General features: G+C 36.3%; 1 protein-coding gene across 2 annotated transcripts in view; it reads left to right on the top strand.

Moving 5' to 3' along the window:
- MTMR2 (myotubularin related protein 2) overlaps positions 1-22717 on the top strand; it is a 109174-nt gene that overhangs the window by 60423 nt on the left and 26034 nt on the right. For both annotated transcript variants that reach the window (XM_007451253.1, XM_007451254.1), the window contains 7 exons: positions 1450-1525; positions 7721-7815; positions 7971-8081; positions 10509-10610; positions 11669-11752; positions 20097-20246; positions 21233-21421. In XM_007451253.1, the coding sequence (XP_007451315.1) occupies positions 1450-1525; positions 7721-7815; positions 7971-8081; positions 10509-10610; positions 11669-11752; positions 20097-20246; positions 21233-21421 (807 nt within the window). The remainder of the gene's footprint in view (positions 1-1449; positions 1526-7720; positions 7816-7970; positions 8082-10508; positions 10611-11668; positions 11753-20096; positions 20247-21232; positions 21422-22717) is intronic.

The raw sequence follows: 22717 nt of genomic DNA on the forward strand, positions 1-22717 counted from the left end.
TTTTTTTTGCTGTATGCAGGCCTCTCACTGCTGTGGCCTCTCCCGTTGCGGAGCACAGGCTCTGGACGCGCAGGCTCAGCAGCCATGGCTCACGGGCCCAGCCGCTCCGCGGCATGTGGGATCCTGCCGGACCTGGGCACGAACCCACGTCCCCTGCATCGGCAGGCGGACTCCCAACCACTGCGCCAGCTGGGAAGCCCTCCCTTTTACCTTCTTTTGAGGACTCTTAAGTCTTCCTTTTGGATGGAAGGAAATAAAAGTCAAAAGCTATTTTACAAAAAATTGAGAATCTTTTTTCTAGTAGTATTGGTTCTCAGTCTAATGAAACAATTTGAGGTTGAAGTAGAAGGCCTGAGTCTGCTCACAGAGACCACTGCTCCGCCCTCCCCCCAGACAGGCTAGGACAACCAAATGGATGGTAGTGCCTCTTGCTAAGTATGGAACACAGATCAATTTTAAATCTGTTGAGTTCAGAGTGTCTGTGAGACATCTAGATGGAGAGGAACATTAAGCAGTTGGATGTATGGAACTAGAGTCCAAGAAAAATCTCAGCTGACAATGTAGATTGAAGTTAGGTAATGTCATAGATAAGGTATGAAATCAACAGGAAATAAGTAAAGTGAGAAATGGACAAACCTTGAAGAAATAGGGAGGGTTGAGAAAAGGGCATGTAAAGGTCACTGAAAAAGAATGGCCAGAGAAGGAAGAGTTTAGCCAGGAGAGTGTACTTTCAAGAAGCAGGCAAGTGCAGATAGTATCACATGTAGCTAGGAGATAGAAATAAAGACTGAGAAATACCCATTGTCTTTAATACTGAGGAGGTTACTGGGGAGAAAGCAGGTTCCCTGGAAGGGGTTGGGTTAGGTCGCAAAGCCAGATTGCAGAAGGTTGAGGAATTAATGGGAGGTAAAGGACTGGCGACAGAGAAGGTTATTGTTTAGCAGTGAAAGAGGTGAAAGGGGAGGCTTTTGGCAGTTAGCGGGATGTATCTAGCATACGACGACAATTGCGATATTAGCATACGACAATTGCGATATTTATCATATTACAATTGTGATATTTAGCATATGACAGTTGCGCGCCCACGCACTTTTTAGCTATAGGATCTTGAACAAGTTAATTCTGGCCTCTTTTTCCTCATCTAGGAAATGAGAATGATAATACCTACTCTTACAGGGCTGTTGTAGGAGTCAGTGAGAAAACGTAGTGTTTTTTGTAGTACCTTATACAGAGTAGGCACTCAGTACATGTTTTGTAGAAAAACAGCAACTTCACATGTTACACATGCCAGCATTATAGTCTTTATAATTTGATTTAAAGCAGTATATGTGATATAGTTCATAACTTTAAATAAGACCAAGTATACACAGTTGAAATTTGAGTAAAAAATTAGCCTTTGAATAAAAAAAATGTTTCTTTTCTTGCTCTCTCCTCCCCTTTCCAATCCAGGTCCTGAGGGAGTCTAACAAATTAGCAGAAATGGAAGAACCACCCTTACTTCCAGGAGAAAATATTAAAGACATGGGTCTGTAATGGTATTTTTTGTCGAATTTCCTCCTTTGTGACTGTACAGACTATTCAGTACTCTCAGTGTACAGAGAACAGGCTCACTGCCTAGACACCTCCTGTTTGGTGGACTCATTACCGCCAGCCTTCCCAGCATCCAGTGTGTTCTGTAAGCTTAAGTCTAGACCTGTTGGTTGTGTTTGGATTTGGACTACTGGGAAACATGAAAGTTGAATGATATTCTGCTGCTTTTCTGGTTTGCTTTACTTTCACTGAAAGTAGGTAACTTATTTTAAAAACTGTTGCTGAATTTCGTGAAAGTAAATTTCATTATTTTGAATTACTGCAGTAAGACAGTGGCTTGCATAGATAAAAAAATTGAATTGTCACTTTGTACAAGTAATTTTTCTTAAAGCACATTCTCTCTTTTTGCTTCTTTATTTTTTCCTACTCTGATTAAATTTGTCAATTTTGGATAAATATATTTCATCGCCATTGCAAAGCAAGCCGTTTGCATGTAGGTGCCTTTCTTTGTCCAGCATAAATAACTAAGCATTAACTTACTGTATGGACTGGAAACTGGAAACGTACTTTTAAGCTATTTTTTGGTCCTCATGCTTTTATTTTGTTTCTCTTGCGTGGTGATCTACAAAATACCCATTGCTTTTTAAATTTTTAAGATGTTTATTTATTTATTGAAGTATAGTTGACTTACAGTATTAGTTTCAGGTATACAACATAGTAATTTGATATTTTTATAGATTACACAACATGCAAAGTTGTTATAAAATATTGACTATATTCCCTGTGCTGCACATTACATCCTTGTAAATTATTTATTTTACAATTGGTAGTTTATACTTCTTAATCCCCTTTACCTGTTTTGCCCCTTTCCCCACCCCTCTACCCTCTAGTAACCACTAGTTTGTTCTCTGTATCTGTGAGTCTGTTTCTGTTTTGTTATATTTGTTCCTTTGTTTTTTTAATTCCATGTATATGTAAATGGTATGGTGTTTGTCTTTCTCTGTCTGACTTACTTCATTAAATATAATACCCTCCAGGTCTATTCATGTTCTTGCAGATGGCAAGATTTCAGTCTTTTCTAGGTGTCCATTAACAGAGGAATGGATAAAGAAGATGAGGTATATATAGAACTACCTTATGACCCAGCAGTTCCACTCCTGTTTGGAAAAAAACCCCCCGAAACACTGATTCAGAAAGATACATGCACCCCAGTGTTCATAACAGCATTATTTACAGTTTCCAAGATATGGAAGCAACCTAAGTGTTTGTCAATAGATGAATGGATAAAGAAGCTGTGGTGTGTGTGTGTGTGTGTGTGTGTGTGTGTGTGTGTGTGTGTAAAATGGAATATTACTCAGCCATAAAAAGGTGAAATTTTGCCATTTACAGCAACATGGATGGACTTGGAGGTCATTATGCTAGGTGAAATAAGTCAAAGAAAGACAAATACTGTATGATATCTCTTATATGTAGAATCTAAAAAGTACAACAGACTAGTGAATATAACAAAACAGAAGCAGACTCACAGATATAGAGAACAAACTAGTGGTCACAGGTTGGGTGAGGGAAGCAGGGAGGGGCAATATAGGGGTAGGAGATTAAGAGGTACAAACTATTAGGTATAAAATAAGCTACAAGGCTATATTGTACAACACAGGGAATATAGCCAGTATTTTAGAACAACTATAATGGAATAAAACCTTTAAAAATTGTGAATCGCCATATGTGCACCTATAGCTTACATAATATGGTATAGAAACTATACTTCAATTAAGAAAAGAAAAAATTGTATGCTTGTGTTTGTAAAAGAACTCTGTAAAGAAATAACATAAGATGATTGAAAAAAAGATGTGGTATGTTTATATATTTATATATATACAATGGAATATTATTCAGTCATTAAAAGAAAATACTCATAGCTTTTGAGAAATAAAGTAATGTATAGGAGAATACAGTAGATGGTTTTTCAGTCAGAGTAAACAGCACCTTTCATTTGATTATCAATCATAATTTTAAAAAGCACTTAATAAATGCCTAATTTCCCCTGGTCACATGTCATTTCCTTGTGTAAAAATAAGCAAGCCAAAGGGGACCTATCCCTTAAATGTGTTGTTATTGCCTGAGGTACATTTAGTTCCTTCACACTTAGCATTTCTCTCTTCTTTCTTTTAATTCTTGATTGAATACTTCCACATTCCTTTTTCCCCCCCTACTCACCTCAGGTATCCTAAGCTTGTTCTGCTGAGCTACCTACTAAGTTAGGTGTTATGTGTTATTACCACTGGATATTATATAATAACAGTAGTTATCACTATTAAGTGCTTACTGTCTCATTTAATCATCCACACAGTGATCTTCTGAGGAAGATATTAATCCCATTTTGTAGATGAAGAAACTAAGGCATAGGGAGACTACCTAGCTAGTTATAGCTAGCACTGAGACAATTTTTTTTCCCTCTTCTGAGCCTAAAGCATATGCTATTTCCACTATGATAAATGACCTTATGAAAGATTTTCAAGTTACCACTCAATCTCTTTTGTTGTCTTCCCCTCCTTTAGATAGCAACACTCCAGTTAGGACTTCATCCTTGGCTCATTTCCCTTTGCTCTCCTATTTGCTCTTTTTAGTTGATCATATCTAAATTAGTAGCTTTACCTACCATGTATTTACTGATGACTCCAAAATTTGTTACTTCTAGTGTGAACCTCTGTCTTAATATGTATAAAACAAATGCCTGTGTCTTAGACACATGCCCTTGGATATTCTGTAGATATCCCTTATGCTCAGCATCTCCAAAACTGTCATCACCTTTATCTCTAAATTTACTCCTTTTCTTTTCTTTTCTTTTTTTTTTTTTGTGCTATGCGGGCCTCTCACTGTTGCGGCCTCTCCCGTTGCGGAGCACAGCCTCTGGACACGCAGGCTCAGTGGCCATGGCTCACGGGCCCAGCCGCTCCACGGCATGTGGGATCTTCCCAGACCGGGGAATGAACCTGTGTCCCCTGCATCGGCAGGCAGACTCTCAACCACTGCGCCACCGGGGAAGCCCCATCAGCTGCTCTTTTTTTCTGAACTCTGACATTCAATCAGTTACCAGATCCAGAGGAGTAATCTCTAAAAATTTCTTGAATGATATCTTTTTCTTTCATTTTCATGAGCCCTTGGTATAATATCTATGTACATTGAATTTCAGGTACCTATGAGAAACTTGTAAGAGTTTGGGAGAGAGAGCAGGGCTGGAAGTACACATTTTGGAATCATCAGAATATGGATATTAGTTGAAAATGAAAGGAGGAAAATAACCCAGAGAATGTATGGAGTAAAAAGAGGGCCAAGAACATAGCTTTGGTAAATAGTAGAAGAGGAGCCAGGGAGGGATATTGAGAAGGAATGAAGAGAGTGTGATATATAAATTAGAGAGATCCAGACTATATACTTACCTTGTCCAAATAGTTACTTTCTTACTTCTGTATTTTAGTTTAGGTTCTTCTCTGCATTGAGTGCTGTATCAACATCTCTACCCATTAAAAGGATACCAACCACTGGGGCACAACTCACATGGCTGTGTTCCTTGAACCTTCTCCGATCCCATAGCTTAATGGACTTTCCTTCTTTGTATTACTTAGAGTATGTTTTTGTGCCTCTCTTTCTGCACAGATTGCATGCTTCCATATATTACATTTTATATATTTTACATCCTTATAGATATGTATTCTCAAAGTCATTTTGGTCTGCCTCATGGAAACTATTATTGATTCTTTGTGAGCTCAGAGAAAATTTGAGAGGATTGGTAAACCTAAGCTCTTTTGGTACCACTAGGCAGTATCAGTATGGCAAAATTCAGAGGAATAACATATATTAAATAAAATATTCTGATTCAAAGTCATCTGTATAGACTTGATTATTCTTCAAAAAATTAAATGTAATACAAAGGATAAGGCAGGTAACCTTGAGTGTATTACTTCATACAGAAAAGACATTCTTAGTTGGTCTCATGTAAATCTGCAGTTTAGACATTTTTTAAAAGAGTAGTGTTAGGAACATCAACAGAATGCTTTAACAGTAGCAGCAACAGTCTCAGGATATTGTGGCCTGCACACATCAGCAGTAGAGGTGGCCCCAGACGGCAGTATTTCACCCTTTAACACAGGAGACAGACTGTGCTACTTGAGTGGCTTAGCTTTGCATGATGTGGTGGAAGGAAATTTGAATTTGCACTCATAGGAATTGCATTCAAGTCCTAATCTTAGCAGTTACTGGTTCTGAAACATTAGACAATTTGTTTTACTTCTCTGAGCCCTGGTATTCTCATCTAAAAATTGTAGGTAATTAGAGGTTTTATATTTAAAGGTTGTTTTGAAGGTTAAGGGAGGTACTCAGGTAAAAAGTACTTTATAAATTCTGAAGTGCTAGGCTGTCAGTGCTGGTTGTTACTATTGTCATTCGCTCTGGTTAAGATTCCTAATCACAGTCTCTCTTCTACTTGGTACAAACTCTGCTAGGCATAAATTCTCTCTTCAGAGTGACTTAGCTGCCACCAGCCTGAGGAAAAAGGATAAAAGGGACAGAGCAAAGCCAAGCCTAATGATGATAATAGTAACATAGCTATAAACCCTTGGATTGGCCAAAAAGTTCGTTCGGTTATAAGTAATTTTCATCAAGAACTTTATTGAATAACGTATTCATTAACCAAATGAACTTTTTGGCCAACCCGATATCTAGTAGAGTACTTTTAATTTTGGAAGCACTTTCATGTATATTATTTCATGATTTTAGAATAAAGGAAGTTGTAACAAAAACTTTGGGCTGGGACTAAGAGGGACATATCCTGTAGTAGAATATAGAATAATAAGACTGATTTTCTTGTGTGAGTGAAGAAAATTGGCTCTGGAAAAAATCAAGAAATGTCTTTAGTAACATTGAATAAAGCTTTCCCAGTTGAGATAAAAATTCATAAGGGCAAGAAAATGTCTGCAAGGCAAGCTTATGTATCTTTCTATAATGATTGGTTTATTTAATTTTAATACCTTTCCTCTAAATGAAGCATTGGAAATGCATTGGAAACAATGATTCAAATAATTTAGCTCATACTTGAACATTCCCAAGGGAGCTATTTTGAAGGTTAGAAATGTTTGTTGGAAGATCAGTCTCATTTCAAATTCCATACAAAGTGGTCAGTCCTTCAAAGTGAGGAATAGAAAGCAAAGTCAAGGAAGATCAATACCTTATTAAACATATTTCATGTTCCCAAGTTTTCCCAGAAGCCCCTTGAAAGGTTCTTAAAAATTTTTTGCTCCTAATTGTGCTTTAGTTTCTTGGAACAATGAAGATGTTCCTTTATCTGCTGCTTTGCTACAGTAATGACATAGCAGGGATTTATGAATGTTTTAAGATACAAAAAAACCTTTGTATTGGGCATATGAACTCTACCATATTAAATATTATTTTGAGCTGGTGGTAGCTGAGTTACCCTGCTTAATTAACACGTTTTAAAAAGCAATAATACTGTATAGATTCATCATTTATCATTTAATTAAACAATGCTTGTGATTATTTCTCTACAAAGTTTGACATCTGTTGCTCGGTCAGGAATATAATACCCTCTTATTGTACTGTTATTTTTTCTAAGAATCTATTTCATATATGTTTCATTTTCTGTACAGTATTTTCTGTATAAATATAATCAGGTCAGGAGTTTCTGTTGTTATGTTTTAGGTATTGTATAGTTAGAGGAATGGTGACACACTAGACTGTGGCTAGAAGAAGACCAGCAGATTGGAGAGATGATCTAGGAACTATGATTAGATGTTTGGTGACTGTGACTTGAGACATTTACTGTTGTTCCCACCTTTACCACTACTCCTCCACTCACTACTCCAACTGCCACACCTCGTCTGTCCATCAGGGAGAGTGGCTATCTTTGTTTCCTTGTGTCTGTCTCAGGGTGAAGGATGTCCCTCTGCTTCTTCAGTCCTTCCCATTTATTCTACATTCCTTCCCCGGATTAGTGTGTGGTTAGAAGCTTGGATTTGGCATTTGAGGTCTCTTTGAATCACTGATTCTGTGATTTTTTTGATCATAATTTAGACTAGCAATCAGAATTCTTTTAAATTTTGTTTGTGAAAAGATGATAGTGCAGTTTTTAATAGTGCACAATGTATAGTAAATTGTGGGCTCTTTTCCTTTTCAGCCAAAGATGTAACTTATATATGTCCATTCACTGGTGCTGTACGAGGAACTCTGACTGTTACGAATTACAGGTTATATTTCAAAAGCATGGAACGGGTAAGGCTTGTTGGATCAGATTTTTATATGTACATCTGTATGTTGTTTGTTCATCTTTGGTCATTGTTAATTAAAGCATTTCTAGTTAATATTTTTCTCAACTACAATTGTACAGTATCAGTTGCTCAGTTTTAATTTTTTTTTCCTTCCTTTAGGATCCCCCATTTGTTTTAGATGCTTCTCTTGGTGTTATAAGTAGAGTAGAAAAAATTGGTGGTGCTTCTAGTCGAGGTGAAAACTCTTACGGACTTGAAACTGTGTGCAAGGTAAACGTTGTAATACATATGCAATTTTTTTTTGTTTGAAAAGCTTTCTATTAAATAGATATTTTAGAAACTTCCAAAGTATCAAATGGATTTCATTCTAGAAGTGTCATTCTGGTAGAAGAAAACAACATTTAGGAGTGATTCGTCGTGAATTAGGTGATTCGTCGTGAATTAGACTTGAATTTTTTGGACTGAACACAAAGTACTCTCACATTCATTATTTCATTTTTGAGCCTCATAAAAATCCTGAAGTAAGCATGATGGACATTATTACCTTTAATTTACAAATTAGAAACATAAGGCTCTGAGCAGTTAAGGCTCATAGTACTCTGTAGTGGAGGAACTGATTGTGATACAATCACCTCTCTTTCCTATTTCTAGTTCTCATAATTTTTCTGCTTCTAAAACAATGGTGAGGAAAACTTCATGTTATAGACCTTGTGTATTTTCTTATCTAACTAGTATTCCTTAAGTGCATTGATACTTGAATGAGTTAGATTGTTATAATCTTAACATTCAGTCATAAATATTTAATACCATTGCCACTTCTAAGGTCACTGTTCTCCTTACTATATAGCCTAATTAACAGCTGTGTACATCTCACTTCTAGATCATCTTTTTCCTTTCTTTTGCTGTTCTGCGAGTGCCAAAAGAGTAAAAGCAACAGCATATGCATAGCTTTCAAAATCCTTTCTCGTGACAATCTTAGAAGCTTTATGAATATAGTATTAAAGCTAATGACTTAGTAATTATTTGTGTGGTTTTCCATTATAGTTGGAAGGGCTCTAAGAGTATAATAGCTGTGTCAGTTGTGTGACAGGCACATTGTCTCCTGATTGCTCTTCTGTGGTCTAAAGAGTAAATAGAGCATAGAATATAAGAGGACATGAAAGAGGGTGACTGAAATTTTGATCATTATCAATAAACCCAGACATTTGTAGGGCCCCTGCTATGGTACTTTTGGAGAGCTCTGTTTAACAGACTGATTATGAATATCTCTATTAGTTGTAAAGGTATTTACTGATGAAAAACAAAATATCAGCTTAAGTTCTCACACATTTGTTTTAAAAGGTGGTAGAGCTGGCATTCTAATTTTGGATCAGATTTATAATAAAATGTTCTACTTGTTCATGTTCTGTAGGTGCATTGTAGTGGAGTGTCTGTGTGCTCAGTTTTACAGAATTCAGTGGAATAAAGCTATTTTGAACTCTGTCTAGATGAAACCACTTAAATAAAATGAATAGTCTTGAAATTATTCATAATCCCGTTTATTTTCTTAGTGCTATTAAGATCTCAGTAAATTGGAACATGAATATCTACATTCAGCCTGAGCATAGAAAACTGCTTGAGAACAAATAAGGGAAGGGAATTTTGCTCTTTAGATCTGACTTTAGAGCCTGGATGATATCAGTCAAACTATTCAAAGTTTTTGCTAGTAGATAGTTGAAGAACTTGGGACGTGGACTGGAGGGAGACCTTTAGGCAGAGTTTGGTTCTGTCAGTCTAGTAGCAGGAGCCTTATGAATTGAAGATCCAATGGAAATGAGTCCTGGCAAGGGATTATAAATAGGCAAATGATCACCAAGCATAATAGGAATGAAGACATTTATGAAATATAACAACAGCTAATCAGGTTTTTAATAGGGAAATTCATAACAGACATTGGGCTTTCACAGGGAAAGGACATAATTTTTTTTTTTTAAGATTTATTTATTTATTTAATTTATTTTTGGCTGTGTTGGGTCTTAGTTGCAGCATGTGGGATATTCATTGAGGCACACGGGATCTCTTGTTCCGGTGCGTGGGCTTCTCTCTAGTTGTGGTGTGCAGGTTTTCTCTTCTCTAGTTGTGGCATGTGGGTTCTGTAGTTGTGGCTTGGGGGTTCCAGAGCACGTGGGCTCTGTAGTTGCGGCAAGTGGGCTCTCTGGTTGAGGCACGTGAGCTCAGTAGTTGTGGTGAGGGGGCTTAGTTGCCCCGTGGCATGTGGAGTCTTAGTTCCCTGACCAGGGATCAACCCGCGTCCCCTGCACTGGAAGGTGGATTCTTTACCACTGGACCACCAGGGAAGTCCCAGGGCATAATGTTGATAGTGTGTTTCAGCCATGTAATTTCATGACTTCAGGTATAGTATCTCTAATCTCCAGTGCCTACATCAGATGCTGGCTCCTTCAGTGGCCTATCTTTTGTTCATAAGCAGAGGGAAATTTTCCCGTCCTCTGAATTCTCCCTTGTATCAGAGTGTCTTGTGTTTATTTTTGTTTCTCTCAATAAGACATTGTAATTTCCCTGCCTCCAGGAGCTGTTGTCTGTTTTTGTATCCCACATTCATTCACTTTTTATTTAATGAACAAATAGTTGCCTTATTTGTTCATTAAATAAAAAGTGAACAAACAATGATAGGTGACTTGGATCATAACTCTTTTCTAGGATATCCGGAACTTACGGTTTGCTCATAAACCTGAGGGACGAACAAGAAGATCTATATTTGAGAATCTAATGAAATATGCATTTCCTGTCTCTAATAACCTGGTAAGAGGTTTCTCATCTTTGAAAAAGCTATATTATAATTATTGGTGTAGTGTCAAGAAACTAGGCTATTTAGAATCTCTCTGTTTACAGTCCCACTTTGCCAGATGTCTAGTTTAGGTTTAATCTATAGGACCAGCTTTTTAAGGTATAAAATGAGGAAGCTGGACTAGCTGATTTCTGAGGTCCATCCCTGCAGACTGACATTCTATCATTATATGATCTTTCTATCCAGGGTATTTCCATGATGAAAAGCTGTATGTGGTTTTCATTAGGATGTGAAATCTTTTTAATTGAGAGCTGAGAGTTAAGTCTAGCAATTTCAGGAGGGAAGGGTAGATAAATACTTAGAACTGAGTTCCTACTGTGTGCTATTAACAGTACTAGGTTTCCTCATTTATTTTATATAATCTAACTTCTACAGTAGCCCTGTGGTGCTAAATATTATTTATCCATATTTTAAAGTTGAAACCAGGAGCAGGTAAACAATTGACTCAGTGGCGTAGTTAGTAAGAAGTAAAATTTAGAATCAATCCTGGTCTTCTGACTCGAGTTTGAGTGTTTATCATCATAGTTGTTCCTGCTATTCTGTCTACATTAATGATAAGTTAAAGTTTCTTTTTTGGTACAGATTGCAAGCCCCAAATTAAAAAGTTTATTCAGTATGTCTTAGAAAATGTAGCATAATCCTTAAAGCTGCTTAACTGCTGATATCTGTGATGTCAAACTAATTAATTATATCAGAAGATGTCTTTTTTATGTAATATCTTTCATTATTTAGAAGTAAACCTAAAACAGTTACCAAAGATATCTGAAGGAAACATGGTGATATGTTAGCATTTGATAAATCTTGGTGGCAGACCTTTGTGCTTGAAAATATAAAAAAAGGTAAGTTTTCAAAATTATAAAACAAAAGCTAAAACAACAATATAAAGAAGAATACCAATACAAAATATCCTTACAGATAAGTAAATGAAAACTTGGGGTATGATAAGGTTACATTTCTGATTCATTACCTTCTTAAATGTCTTTTTTAGCTATTAACTCTTTACTTTTTGTAGCCTCTTTTTGCTTTTGAGTACAAAGAAGTATTCCCTGAAAACGGGTGGAAGCTATATGACTCTCTTTTAGAGTATAGAAGGCAGGTAAGTACTTTTTTTTTGAATTTCAATATTCTGTATTCTTTTCATTACAACAAAATGTTCATGGATAGAAGTGAACAGCTTTATATAGTTTTGTGGTTTTTGTTGTTGTTTCTTTAATAAAGGCTAATCTTGATTTTTTTGATTGCCTTTCAGTTTCTTTAAACAGCTTTTCAGACTATGCCAATGATCTTTCATGAATCTTTACTTATCTAAGAGTTTACAAGTAAATCAGTTTATTGAAAAGATGTTTAATAATTATAAAAATAAAATTGTAAATATATTTACATTTTAATGTTTTTGTATGTCATTTGCATTATTCACTCAGATTTTTCTTTTTGGGTATCCTATAATTTTTTTTTTTTTTTTTTTTTTTTTGCCGTACGCGGGCCTCTCACTGTTGTGGCCTCTCCCGTTGCGGAGCACAGGCTCCGGATGCGCAGGCTCAGCGGCCATGGCTCACGGGCCCAGCTGCTCCACGGCATGTGGGATCCTCCCGGACCGGGGCACGAACCCGCGTCCCCTGCATCGGCAGGCGGACTCTCAACCACTGCGCCACCAGGGAAGCCCTTGGGTATCCTATAATTTAATTCTTAAAACATTTCCTAATATTTCTACTACTTATAATTTAGCTGCACATAAAATTTTGAAAGTTCTACATTTTCAGAGGACACACTTCTACATAAAATGTTAATAAATCAAATCTGATAGTATACAAAAGAGATAATACATCATGACTAAGGTGAGTTTGCTTAATATTAGAAAACCTAATAATGTGATTCACCACAGTAGGTGATTAAAGCAGAATTCTGTCTTGAAATCTGTGTTATAGTGTATCAGTCTCCCTATTCTTCCTCAATATACCACTTCCCAGTATACTGCAATACTTAAACTCTACCAAAAATAGTCTTTATTTTTAACTTTCCACATGTTCACTGTGCATTCTTGAGAATTTTTCAGACACATTGATTGTTTCTTGGTAATTATTAGATTTGATATTCAAATTATTCTAGAATTCAAATATGACAAACATTAGGCTGTGATTTTTATATTTAGATTTTAAACATTGCATTTTAATTACTATAAAGCTTCTAATTTTCTAAGTTTGTTTCAGAAAGCCAGGGAGAATAAAAAACCATCACTAGAGAACTAAAGATATCCAGATGGTTTGAAACTGATTTTGTTGCTCAATTGCATGTGGCAAGTAAAATTTAAAATTAGTTATAAAACCATCAGTTATAAAACCATTCAGTTATAAAACCATCAGCTGGAAAAATATGAAGCAGAATACAAAATAAATGGATCAGCTTTTAAAAACCAAGAGTCTACACATAACATTGCAAAATTTTTCCTAACCAAAAATCCAGTGTCACAATTAGGTGGCAAAGCAATCAGAAAATCTAACAAATGTCTGTAGAACTGTAAAAATAAAGAATATTCTTTGGAAATCTGGGCAAAAATTGCTGTCTGTTGTAGTAGCATTCAACATAGAACTTTGGAAAGGAGATGAGATAACTGTGTCCAGCTAAAAGAAAGAAATTAATATGAAAAAGAATAAGTTGAAGAGTGAGTGCGAAAAAGCAACCTGATCAAAAAATGGGCAGAAGACCTAAATAGACATTTCTCCAAAGACATGCAGATGGCCAACAATCACATGAAAAGAGGCTCAACATTGCCAATTATTAGAGAAATGCAATTCAAAACTATAATGAGGGCTTCCCTGGTGGCGCAGTGGTTGAGAGCCCGCCTGCCAATGCAGGGGACACGGGTTCGTGTGCTGGTCCAGGAAGATCCCACATGCCGCGGAGCGGCTGGGCCTGTGAGCCGTGGCCGCTGAGCCTGTGCGTCCGGAGCCTGTGCTCCACAATGGGAGAGGCCCGCGTTCCGCAAAAAAAACAAAACAAAACAAAAAAAACCCAAAACTATTATGAAGTATCACCTTACCCTGGTCAGAATGGCCATCATCAAAAAGTCTACAAATAAATGCTGCAGAGGGTGTGGAGAAAAGAGAACCTTCCTACACTTTTGGTGGGAATGTAAATTGGTATAGTCACTATGGAAAATAGTCTGGAGGTTCCTTAAAAACTAAAAATAGAGTTACCATGTGATCTGGAAAAGATGAAAACTCTAATTCAAAGATATACATGCACCCTAATGTTTCATAGCATCACTATTTACAGTAGCAAAGGCATGGAAGCAACCTAAGTGTTCATCAACTGATGAATGGATCAAGAAGATGTGGTGTGTACACACACACACACACACACACACACACACACACACACACAGGAATATTACTCAGCCATAAAAAGGAATGAAATATTGCCATTTGCAGCAATGTGAATGGACTTAGAGATTATCATACTGAGTGAAGTAAGCTAGGCAGAGAAAGACAAATATATAATATCACTTATATGTGGAACTAAAAAAATAATGCAGATGAACTTGTTTACATAACAGAAACAGACTCACTGACATAGAAAACAAACTCATGTTTACCAAAGGAGAAAGAGGTGGGGGGGGAGATAAATTAGGAGTATGGGATTAACAGATACACACCACTGTACGTAAAATAAACAACAGTGATTTACTGTATAGTACAAGAACCTATATTCAATATCTTGTAATAACCTATAATGGAAAAAAAATCAGAGAAAATATGTATAACTGAATCACTTTGCTGTACATTTGAAACTAATACAATATTGTAAATTAGCTGTACTCTAGTTGAAAACAAAGAGTAAATGAACAGCTATATACGCATTCAGAAAGAGAATTATGAGATTAGGAAATGTGGTAATCAGAATACAGCATTGAACTCTACACTGAATGATACAGATGCTCTGTGGTCTTTGATTTGCTAGATTAATTTGTTGGCTTTGTACTACAGAGTTAGACACTTTGAGTCAACTAAGTTAAAGTCTAGTGGAGAGAACACTGTATTTGGTGTAGTTAGAAGACTTTTTTTTTAATTTAAGTTTGTTACTGAAGAAAATGAAGATAATCTCTTCTGTTTGTTTCTTTCCTTGTTTTCATTGAGGTATAATTGACGTACGACATTATATTAGTTTCAGGTGTACACCATAATGATTTGATATTTATAAATATTGAGAAATGATCACCACCGTAAGTCTAGTTAACACCTAGACAGTGTCACCAAAAACAGTTACAGGATTTTTTTTCTTGTGATGAGATCTTTCAAGATTTATTCTCTTTGCAACTTTCAAATATACAATACAGTATTAACTATAGTTACCATGCTATACAGTGTATTCCTGTGACTTACATTTACTTTATAATTGGAAGCTTGTACCTTTTGGCTCCCTTCACCATTTTGCCCACTCCTGACCTCCTGCTTCCAAGCTTCCAACAACCAACCGTCAGTTTGTTCCCTTTATCTATGAGCTTGTTTTCTTGTTTTTTTTTTTTAAGATTCCACATATATGTGAGATCGTCATACAATATTTGCTTTTTTCTGTCTTATTTCACTTAACATTGTGCACTCAGGTTCCATCCATGTTGTCACAAGTGGCAAGATTTCATTCTTTCTATGGTTGAATAAAATTCCATTATATATAGAGATCTCTCGCTCTCTTTATATACACACACACACACACACACACACACACACACATATATATATATATATATATATATACCACATTTTCTTTATTCATCAGTGAGCACTTACATTGTGTCCATATCTTGGCTATTGTAAATAATGCTACAGTGAATGGAAGCATATATCTTTTTGAGTTAGTGTTTTCATTTTCTTTGAATAAATACTCAGAAATGGAATTGCTGGATCATGTAGTAGTTCTATTTTTAATTTTTTGAGGAACCTCCTTACTGTTTCCCACCAACACTGCACAAGGGCTCCCTTTTCTGAACATCCCCGCCAACACCTGTGATTTCTTGTTTTTTTGGTGATAAGCCATTTTATTTTATTGTTTATTTATTTATTTTAAAAATTATTCATTTATTTTTTAGTACATCTTTATTGGAGTATAATTACTTTACAGTGCTGTGTAAATAGCCATTTTAACAGGTGTGAGGTGATATCTCATTGTAGTTTTGATTTGCATTTCCCTGATGATGAGTGACGTTGAGCATCTTTTCATGTGTTCGCTAGCCATTTGTATGTCTTTGGGAAAATGTTTATTCAGATCCTTTGCTCATTTTTAATTGGATTTTTTTTTTTTGTTTTTAAGTTCTTTATATATTTTGGATATTAACGCCATATCAGGTATATGGTTTGCAGATATTTTCTCCAATTTCATAGGGTGCCTTTTCATTTTATTGATGGTTTTTCCTTTGCTGTTCAGGGTAATATCTTAATATAAATGTTGAGACTAAAGATAAAGCATCAGAGTATTCCTTTTTTCTTCTTTTAAATTAAAAAAAAAATGGATGCGGTAATACACTCTGTATAAAATTCAAAACGTATAAAAGGGTATACTGAAAGGAAGGTTTCCCTTCCGGCCAACATTGTTCCCCAGCCATCCCAGTTCCTCTCCCTTTAGGAAATAATGTTACTCATTACCCGTATATACTTTGAGAGATTTTATGCTATACAGCTTGTATAATGTGTATACAGTATTTTTTTAAAGCAGATAATAGCATTCTGTGCACACTGTACCCTTCTTTTTCATTTAACATATTTTGGAGATTATACCATCTCAAACACACGGCCTCTCTGTTCTTTTTTTCTTTAAAATTGATATATAATTCACATACCATAAAATTTTCTACTTTGTACACCACTGTTTTTTGTTTTTGTTTTTGTTTTTGTTTTCCGGTACGTGGGCCTCTCACTGTTGTGGCCTCTCCCATTGCGGAGCACAGGCTCCGGACGCACAGGCTCAGCGGCCATGGCTCACGGGCCCAGCCGCTCCGCGGTATGTGGGATCTTCCCGGACCGGGGCACGAACCTGTGTCCGCTGCATCGGCAGGCGGACTCTCAACCACTGCGCCACCAGGGAAGCCCTACACCACTGTTTTTTAACATATTCATAAGGTTGTGCAGCTATCACCACAGTCTAATTCCAGATCATTTAGAAGACTCAGTTTTGAATCCTAGCTCTAGCACTTGCTTAGCTCTCACACTTAGATATGTGCTGTTGAATGAGTCACTCATGTCACAGTGCCTTTATTTTTTACTTGGTGATAGGAACTGCCTTATAGGATTGTTTGAAGGATTAGTGATATACAGAAAGGCACATTATAAACCATAGAAGTCGATCCAAATGATTATTATTATATTTGTTACATTGTAAAGCTCTAAATACAGAGGTCATGATTGGTTGGCTTTTTGTGTGCTGCCGCTGAAACAAAAGGAAAGCCACATTAAATTTGTATACCTATACCTTATAGTGCCTAAAGAAATTAGATTATATATTTTTTAAATGGGCAAAGCTGTTAGTAACCATTTGTTTGTTGTATAAGAGAGTATTTCTTTAATTTTCTCTTGACACATGTAGTGATTATACAGAAGACCCTGAAATTTGTGGATAAGGTCAAGAGAAATTATCAAGTTGCTAAAATAGTAAAAATCAGTATATAGAAAATGAGCATGGTCTTCTGCAGAAATAATCATATGGTAGATACCTTGCTTAACAAATTTGGAGAGCACTCAAGTACAGTAAAGGAGAACAGAATTTATCCTCAGAACTGGAATGTAAGTAACTAGGGAAAGCTATAATCCAGTTAATTTGGTTGTAAATTGACTGACAAATGGTTACATTAACTGAAGGGCAGTGATATGCATGGAGAGAAGAAAGATGTATGCCAGAGATCAACAGCTGTCCTTATATCTTTAGCACTGTCTACAAAGAATGTGTATGCTGACTAGCCAACTCCAGTTTTCTGCTTGGAAGGCACTTCTTTAGTGCAGTTAGGTGTGTCAGCTTCTCTAAGAATGAGGAGGACAATAGCCATTAAGGTAATTTAAGTCAATGATTCTACTCCCACCCATCCATTTTTCTGAAGAATATGATACAACCTCAGTGGTAACAGTTCTCCCTGGTAGTGATTTTTCAAGGATATGGGAAGGCAGTGAGAGAGAGATGGGAGTTACCTACCTGTGTTAAAGATGGTACACTAGGATCTCAGGAGATCTGACCCTCTCAGCTTTGACTCCATGTTTTCTAAGAAAACTTCAGAAACTAATTTTGCTTCTTTTAGAAGCTTCCTTGTGGTTCATTGATTTTATTCATTCACATATTCATTCATTCATCAAATTCATGTAGCACCTACTGTGTACTAGTGGCTAAAACAGAGAGACACTCCTGACTCCCAAAGAACATATGTTTAGTGGAGGATTCAAAGAAGTAAACTAACAATCAAAATACACAGTGATGAATATTGTGAATAATAGAGCAAGTACGCCGGTGATAGAATATGAAGCCATCTGGAAACTGAAGGTGTTTGGTATAGGCTAGACTAGATTTTAGAGTGGCCAGAGATCAGTCTGGGGGAAGCAGGAGTGTGAAGGTCTTTGCCAAGTCCCATAAAGGATTCTGTACTTTATGTGAAAAGGAATAGGTAGCCATTGAGAGTTTTTAGGCAGAAGAATGATGTGATAGCTTTTGCATCTTAAAAGAATTTTGAGGCAGTGTGGAGAATGGATTGCAGAGGGACAGAAGAGAAGTGACAATGGCCCGAATTAGGGAAGTGACAATGGCCTGAATTAGGGAAGTGACAGTGAAGATTGAGAGACATGAGCAAACTTTTTTCAGGCACTTTTGGAAGAAAAAAATCATAAAAATTAGTCATTCATTGGAAGTAGAGGGTGAGGGAGAGTTAGAGGTGGTATCCAAGTTTCTTGGTTGAGTACCACGTCTATAAACTTACAAATTCATTTTTTTCATTGTACATTTTTAATTATAGCATGAACATTTATTTTAAACATCTCTTACTTAAACCTTTTTTTTTATTTCTGGAAATAAGTAAGGATCTTACCTGAACAGTTATCTAGAAAGTTGAGGAAAGCAGGAGGGAAGGAGAGATGTAGATCATAGGAAGCAATTTGGGACCAGGCTAATTAAATGGGGTAAATAGTATTTAAGGCACTAATGAAGAGACAGACCTTGGCTAGGGATAGGTGGAAACTCTCTTGATAATATTTATCACATGATTACTGGAAGGGAATTTTCCTTTCTTAATTTTAATACCCTCCTGGGTGTTCGGCAACAGCTTTAGAAATACCCCTTTAAAGGAGGGTACCTCCTGCCCTTTGATTTCAGATTTTTATAACAATTTTGTGAACCAGGATAGTAAAAATTTTCCTGAGGCACAATGTACTTTTTTTATTAAAAGGATAGTTTTAGAATGTACATGGAATTCTTTACAACTTCCTTTGGTCAAGTTACAGTTTGTGCCACAATTTTTTCATCTATAAAATGACAGTAATGAAACCTGACTACAGTAATATGTGTGTGGGGGGGCGGGGGGGAGGGAGGGAGGGAGGGATAGAGAAAGGCTGCTGGCATAGTGCCTGCACATAGTAGGTGCTCAATAAATTTTTTTTCCCCTATAATTTGGTTTCTTTCAGTTTTGTCTTTTTCGGTTTATTGAGTTGTCAGAAGTAATAAAATTAAAAATATATGTATTTTCTTAATTCCAGCCATTTAATGTAATGGCTTTATTTTCCATGGAATGGAGGATGGAAATTTTAAAGTGTCTTATTAAGTAATTCTATATGTGTAGTGGTATACTAGTTATAAATATGGCAAATATTTAAGGATCAAATGAGTTTAATAATTGGTGTGTTTTTAAAAAATTGTTTTAAGTGTTTCTCTTGCCTTTTTTTTTTTTTTTTTGGTTTTGCCTTCCATTACTTCCTTGTTTTTTTTTTTAATATGTTTTACATCAGCAACATTTTATTAATACTGTAAAATTCACTTTAGGTATATAAGTGATAAACATGTATGTAGCATTCTGGTGGACTCTTGGTGCCTGCCCTCAGAAGTTTCTTTGTATAGATGAATGGCAGCAGAATTACTCACCAAACTGTGTGAGACTGTGTTCTTTTTAAAGACAAGAACATTTCCAGTCTTACTGTTTCCTTGCTTTCCATTTGATGTGCTTAGGACAGACCCAACACTCAAGCAGTGTTTAATGATTTAATAAATCTATTAACATAAAATTGAATGCCAAAATGAACACAGATCCCTGTGTTAGAAATCTCATCCTAAAAGCCTGGTCACCACAGGCAGACAATAACTATTCCAACAACTTAAGTGATAGGTAGTGGAGAAAAGAGAAGTTGAATAGGAGGCTTCTGTTCTGATGTTTTAAAATATTTTTGTTAGGCAGTAATTTGTCTTACGTTTTATTTCACATGTAGGGAATTCCAAATGAAAGCTGGAGAATCACAAAGATAAATGAACGGTATGAGCTTTGTGATACATACCCTGCCCTCTTGGTTGTGCCGGCAAATATTCCTGATGAAGAATTAAAGAGAGTGGCATCCTTCAGATCACGGGGCCGTATCCCAGTAAGTGCGAAGCTGTTCTGAAACTTTCCCATTGTTTTTGTACTTCACATAATGGTGAGGATGACAAATGGGAGAATGGTTGCAGGATTAAAAATAGCTACAGGGCTTCCCTGGTGGCGCAGTGCTTGAGAGTCCGCCTGCCGATGCAGGAGACGCGGGTTCGTGCCCCGTTTCGGGAAGATCCCACATGCCGCGGGGCGGCTGGGCCCGTGAGCCATGGCCGCTGAGCCTGCGCGTCCGGAGCCTGTGCTCCGCAAATGGGAGAGGCCACAACAGTGAGAGGCCCGCATAACGCAAGGAAAAAAAAAAAAAAAAAAAGCTACAGCGGAAGGTCTTCTCTGGGGATATTAGAGAATGTGTTATTTAGTAAAATTAAAACCAGAGGAAAGACTTAGACTAAAGACGTTCTTGGAGAATTTGAGATGGATATTAGAGAGCTGCACAGAATTGCATGGTTCTTAACTTGAAAACAAAGTTGGCTCTGTATTCAGTATTTCTTTATCTTATTATACATCTTCGGTCATGGTGATAAACGCTTTTTTTCCTTTAAATCCTAGAAAGAAGAAAACTTTACAAATTTGTGATGAATTACTGTGTTCTAGAAAGATAGCTCAAATAATTTTAGGTACAAAAATTCAGATTCTGAAGACTTTATAGTTGGACAGTTTTGCTGATACAGTACTCAGACTTTAAAAGTGGGGTTTACTTAGCCCCCTTTTAATCTATTTTTTTTCTAGAGACCAAACTTCCAATAATCAGTGACTTTCATAAATCAATGTCTGATTAATGAATTAGACCAAGTTTTCCACATGCTAGTATTGGCTTGAAAGAAAGGTGATGATTTTCATAGCAGCCTCGTATTTCCTTTTATGGCTAGCCTTTGAATCCAGTTAGAAAGCAGAGTTTTATAGAGTAATGATTTTCAGAAGGATTATAAACAGAGAAGCATGTAAAGGGTGTGTTGCCACTTTTTCCCCCCCATTAAGGTTTTATCATGGATTCATCCTGAAAGTCAAGCCACAATCACTCGGTGTAGCCAGCCCATGGTAGGGGTAAGTGGGAAGCGAAGCAAAGAAGATGAAAAATACCTTCAAGCCATTATGGACTCCAATGCCCAATCTCATAAAATGTTTATATTTGACGCCCGGCCAAGTGTTAATGCTGTTGCCAATAAGGTGAGATCATCTTCCAGTAATTAATATTATAGTTACAGTTTCATGAGTTTGGTGGGAGCCACAGTGCACTAGAAAGACTTTGGGCTTTTCAATGATAAAAGTGTAGATTCTAATCCTGACTCTTCTACTTGATAGTATAACTTAAAAGAATTTTTTAAATTTTATATTGGAGTATACTTGATTAAAAATGTTGTATTAGTTTCAGGTATACAGAAAAGTGACTCATTTATACATATAAATGTATCTATTCTTTTTCAAATTCTTTTCCCATTTAGCTTATTACAGAATATTGATCAGAGTTCCCTGTGCTATACAGTAGGTCCTTATTGGTTATTTGTTTTAAATATAGCAGTGTGTACATGTCAATCCCAGTATAATGTGGAGTCAGTTATTTAATCTTTTTAGTAAGTCAATCCCAGTATAATGTGGAGTCAGTTATTTAATCTTTTTAGTAACTTTAATTTGCTTATTTGTGAAATGAGAATCATAATAACTAACAGGGTTGTTTTAGGGGCAAAACTCACCTGATAAAAAATAGTGCATAATCCTGCTTACTTACGTAAGAAATAGGTATTCATCAATTACTAGTTTCTCTTTCACATCTCCAAACTGGACAATAAACTGAGCTTGTGACTGACAAAAGAAGTCTGCACAGCACTGTTGCAGAAATCATGCAGTGTTCTCAGTGACCAGTGCTGCCCTCTTCTGGCAGCTCTCCACCTGTACAAGCTATTCAGACTGAAAACTTGCAGTTAGCTGGAGCAGTGGTCCTGATTTCTGCTATAGAATAAATATTAGCATTGTGGAACTAGAAATTCTAGTCCAGTTGACAAAATATACCATAGGAGAAGGAAAGAGAAGAGATACAATTTAGCTTTAAAAAATTGCCTCATATACAAGCAGAAAAAAACCCCAAAAGCCCCCCCAAAACTAAAACACCCCAAATCTCATAACTAAATAAGAGAGAAACACCATTAAATCTTGGTTATACATCCAGGCCTATGTGCAGATGGCATGCACACATATATTTGAGACAGAATGGGATAATTACAACTTCCTTTTTTTAATTGGTGCTGTTTCTTGCTATGCCAATAAATATCTGTAACATGATAATTACTAACACCAATTGTTTTTGGTTATTTCTGGTGTTTTTTTTTTTTTTTTGTATTATAAACAGAGCTGGGGTGACCATCCTTAAATTAAATCATGGATCATGTACCTAATTATTTCTGTCCTATTTAGTGTTTTGAGGACATTGTGAATTTCAGACATTCTCTGTTAAACTGTATTTCCCCT

This window comes from Lipotes vexillifer, unplaced genomic scaffold, assembly GCF_000442215.2.
Source record: "Lipotes vexillifer unplaced genomic scaffold, Lipotes_vexillifer_v1.1 scaffold1396, whole genome shotgun sequence".
In the NCBI taxonomy this organism is placed as follows: Eukaryota; Metazoa; Chordata; class Mammalia; order Artiodactyla; family Lipotidae; genus Lipotes; species Lipotes vexillifer.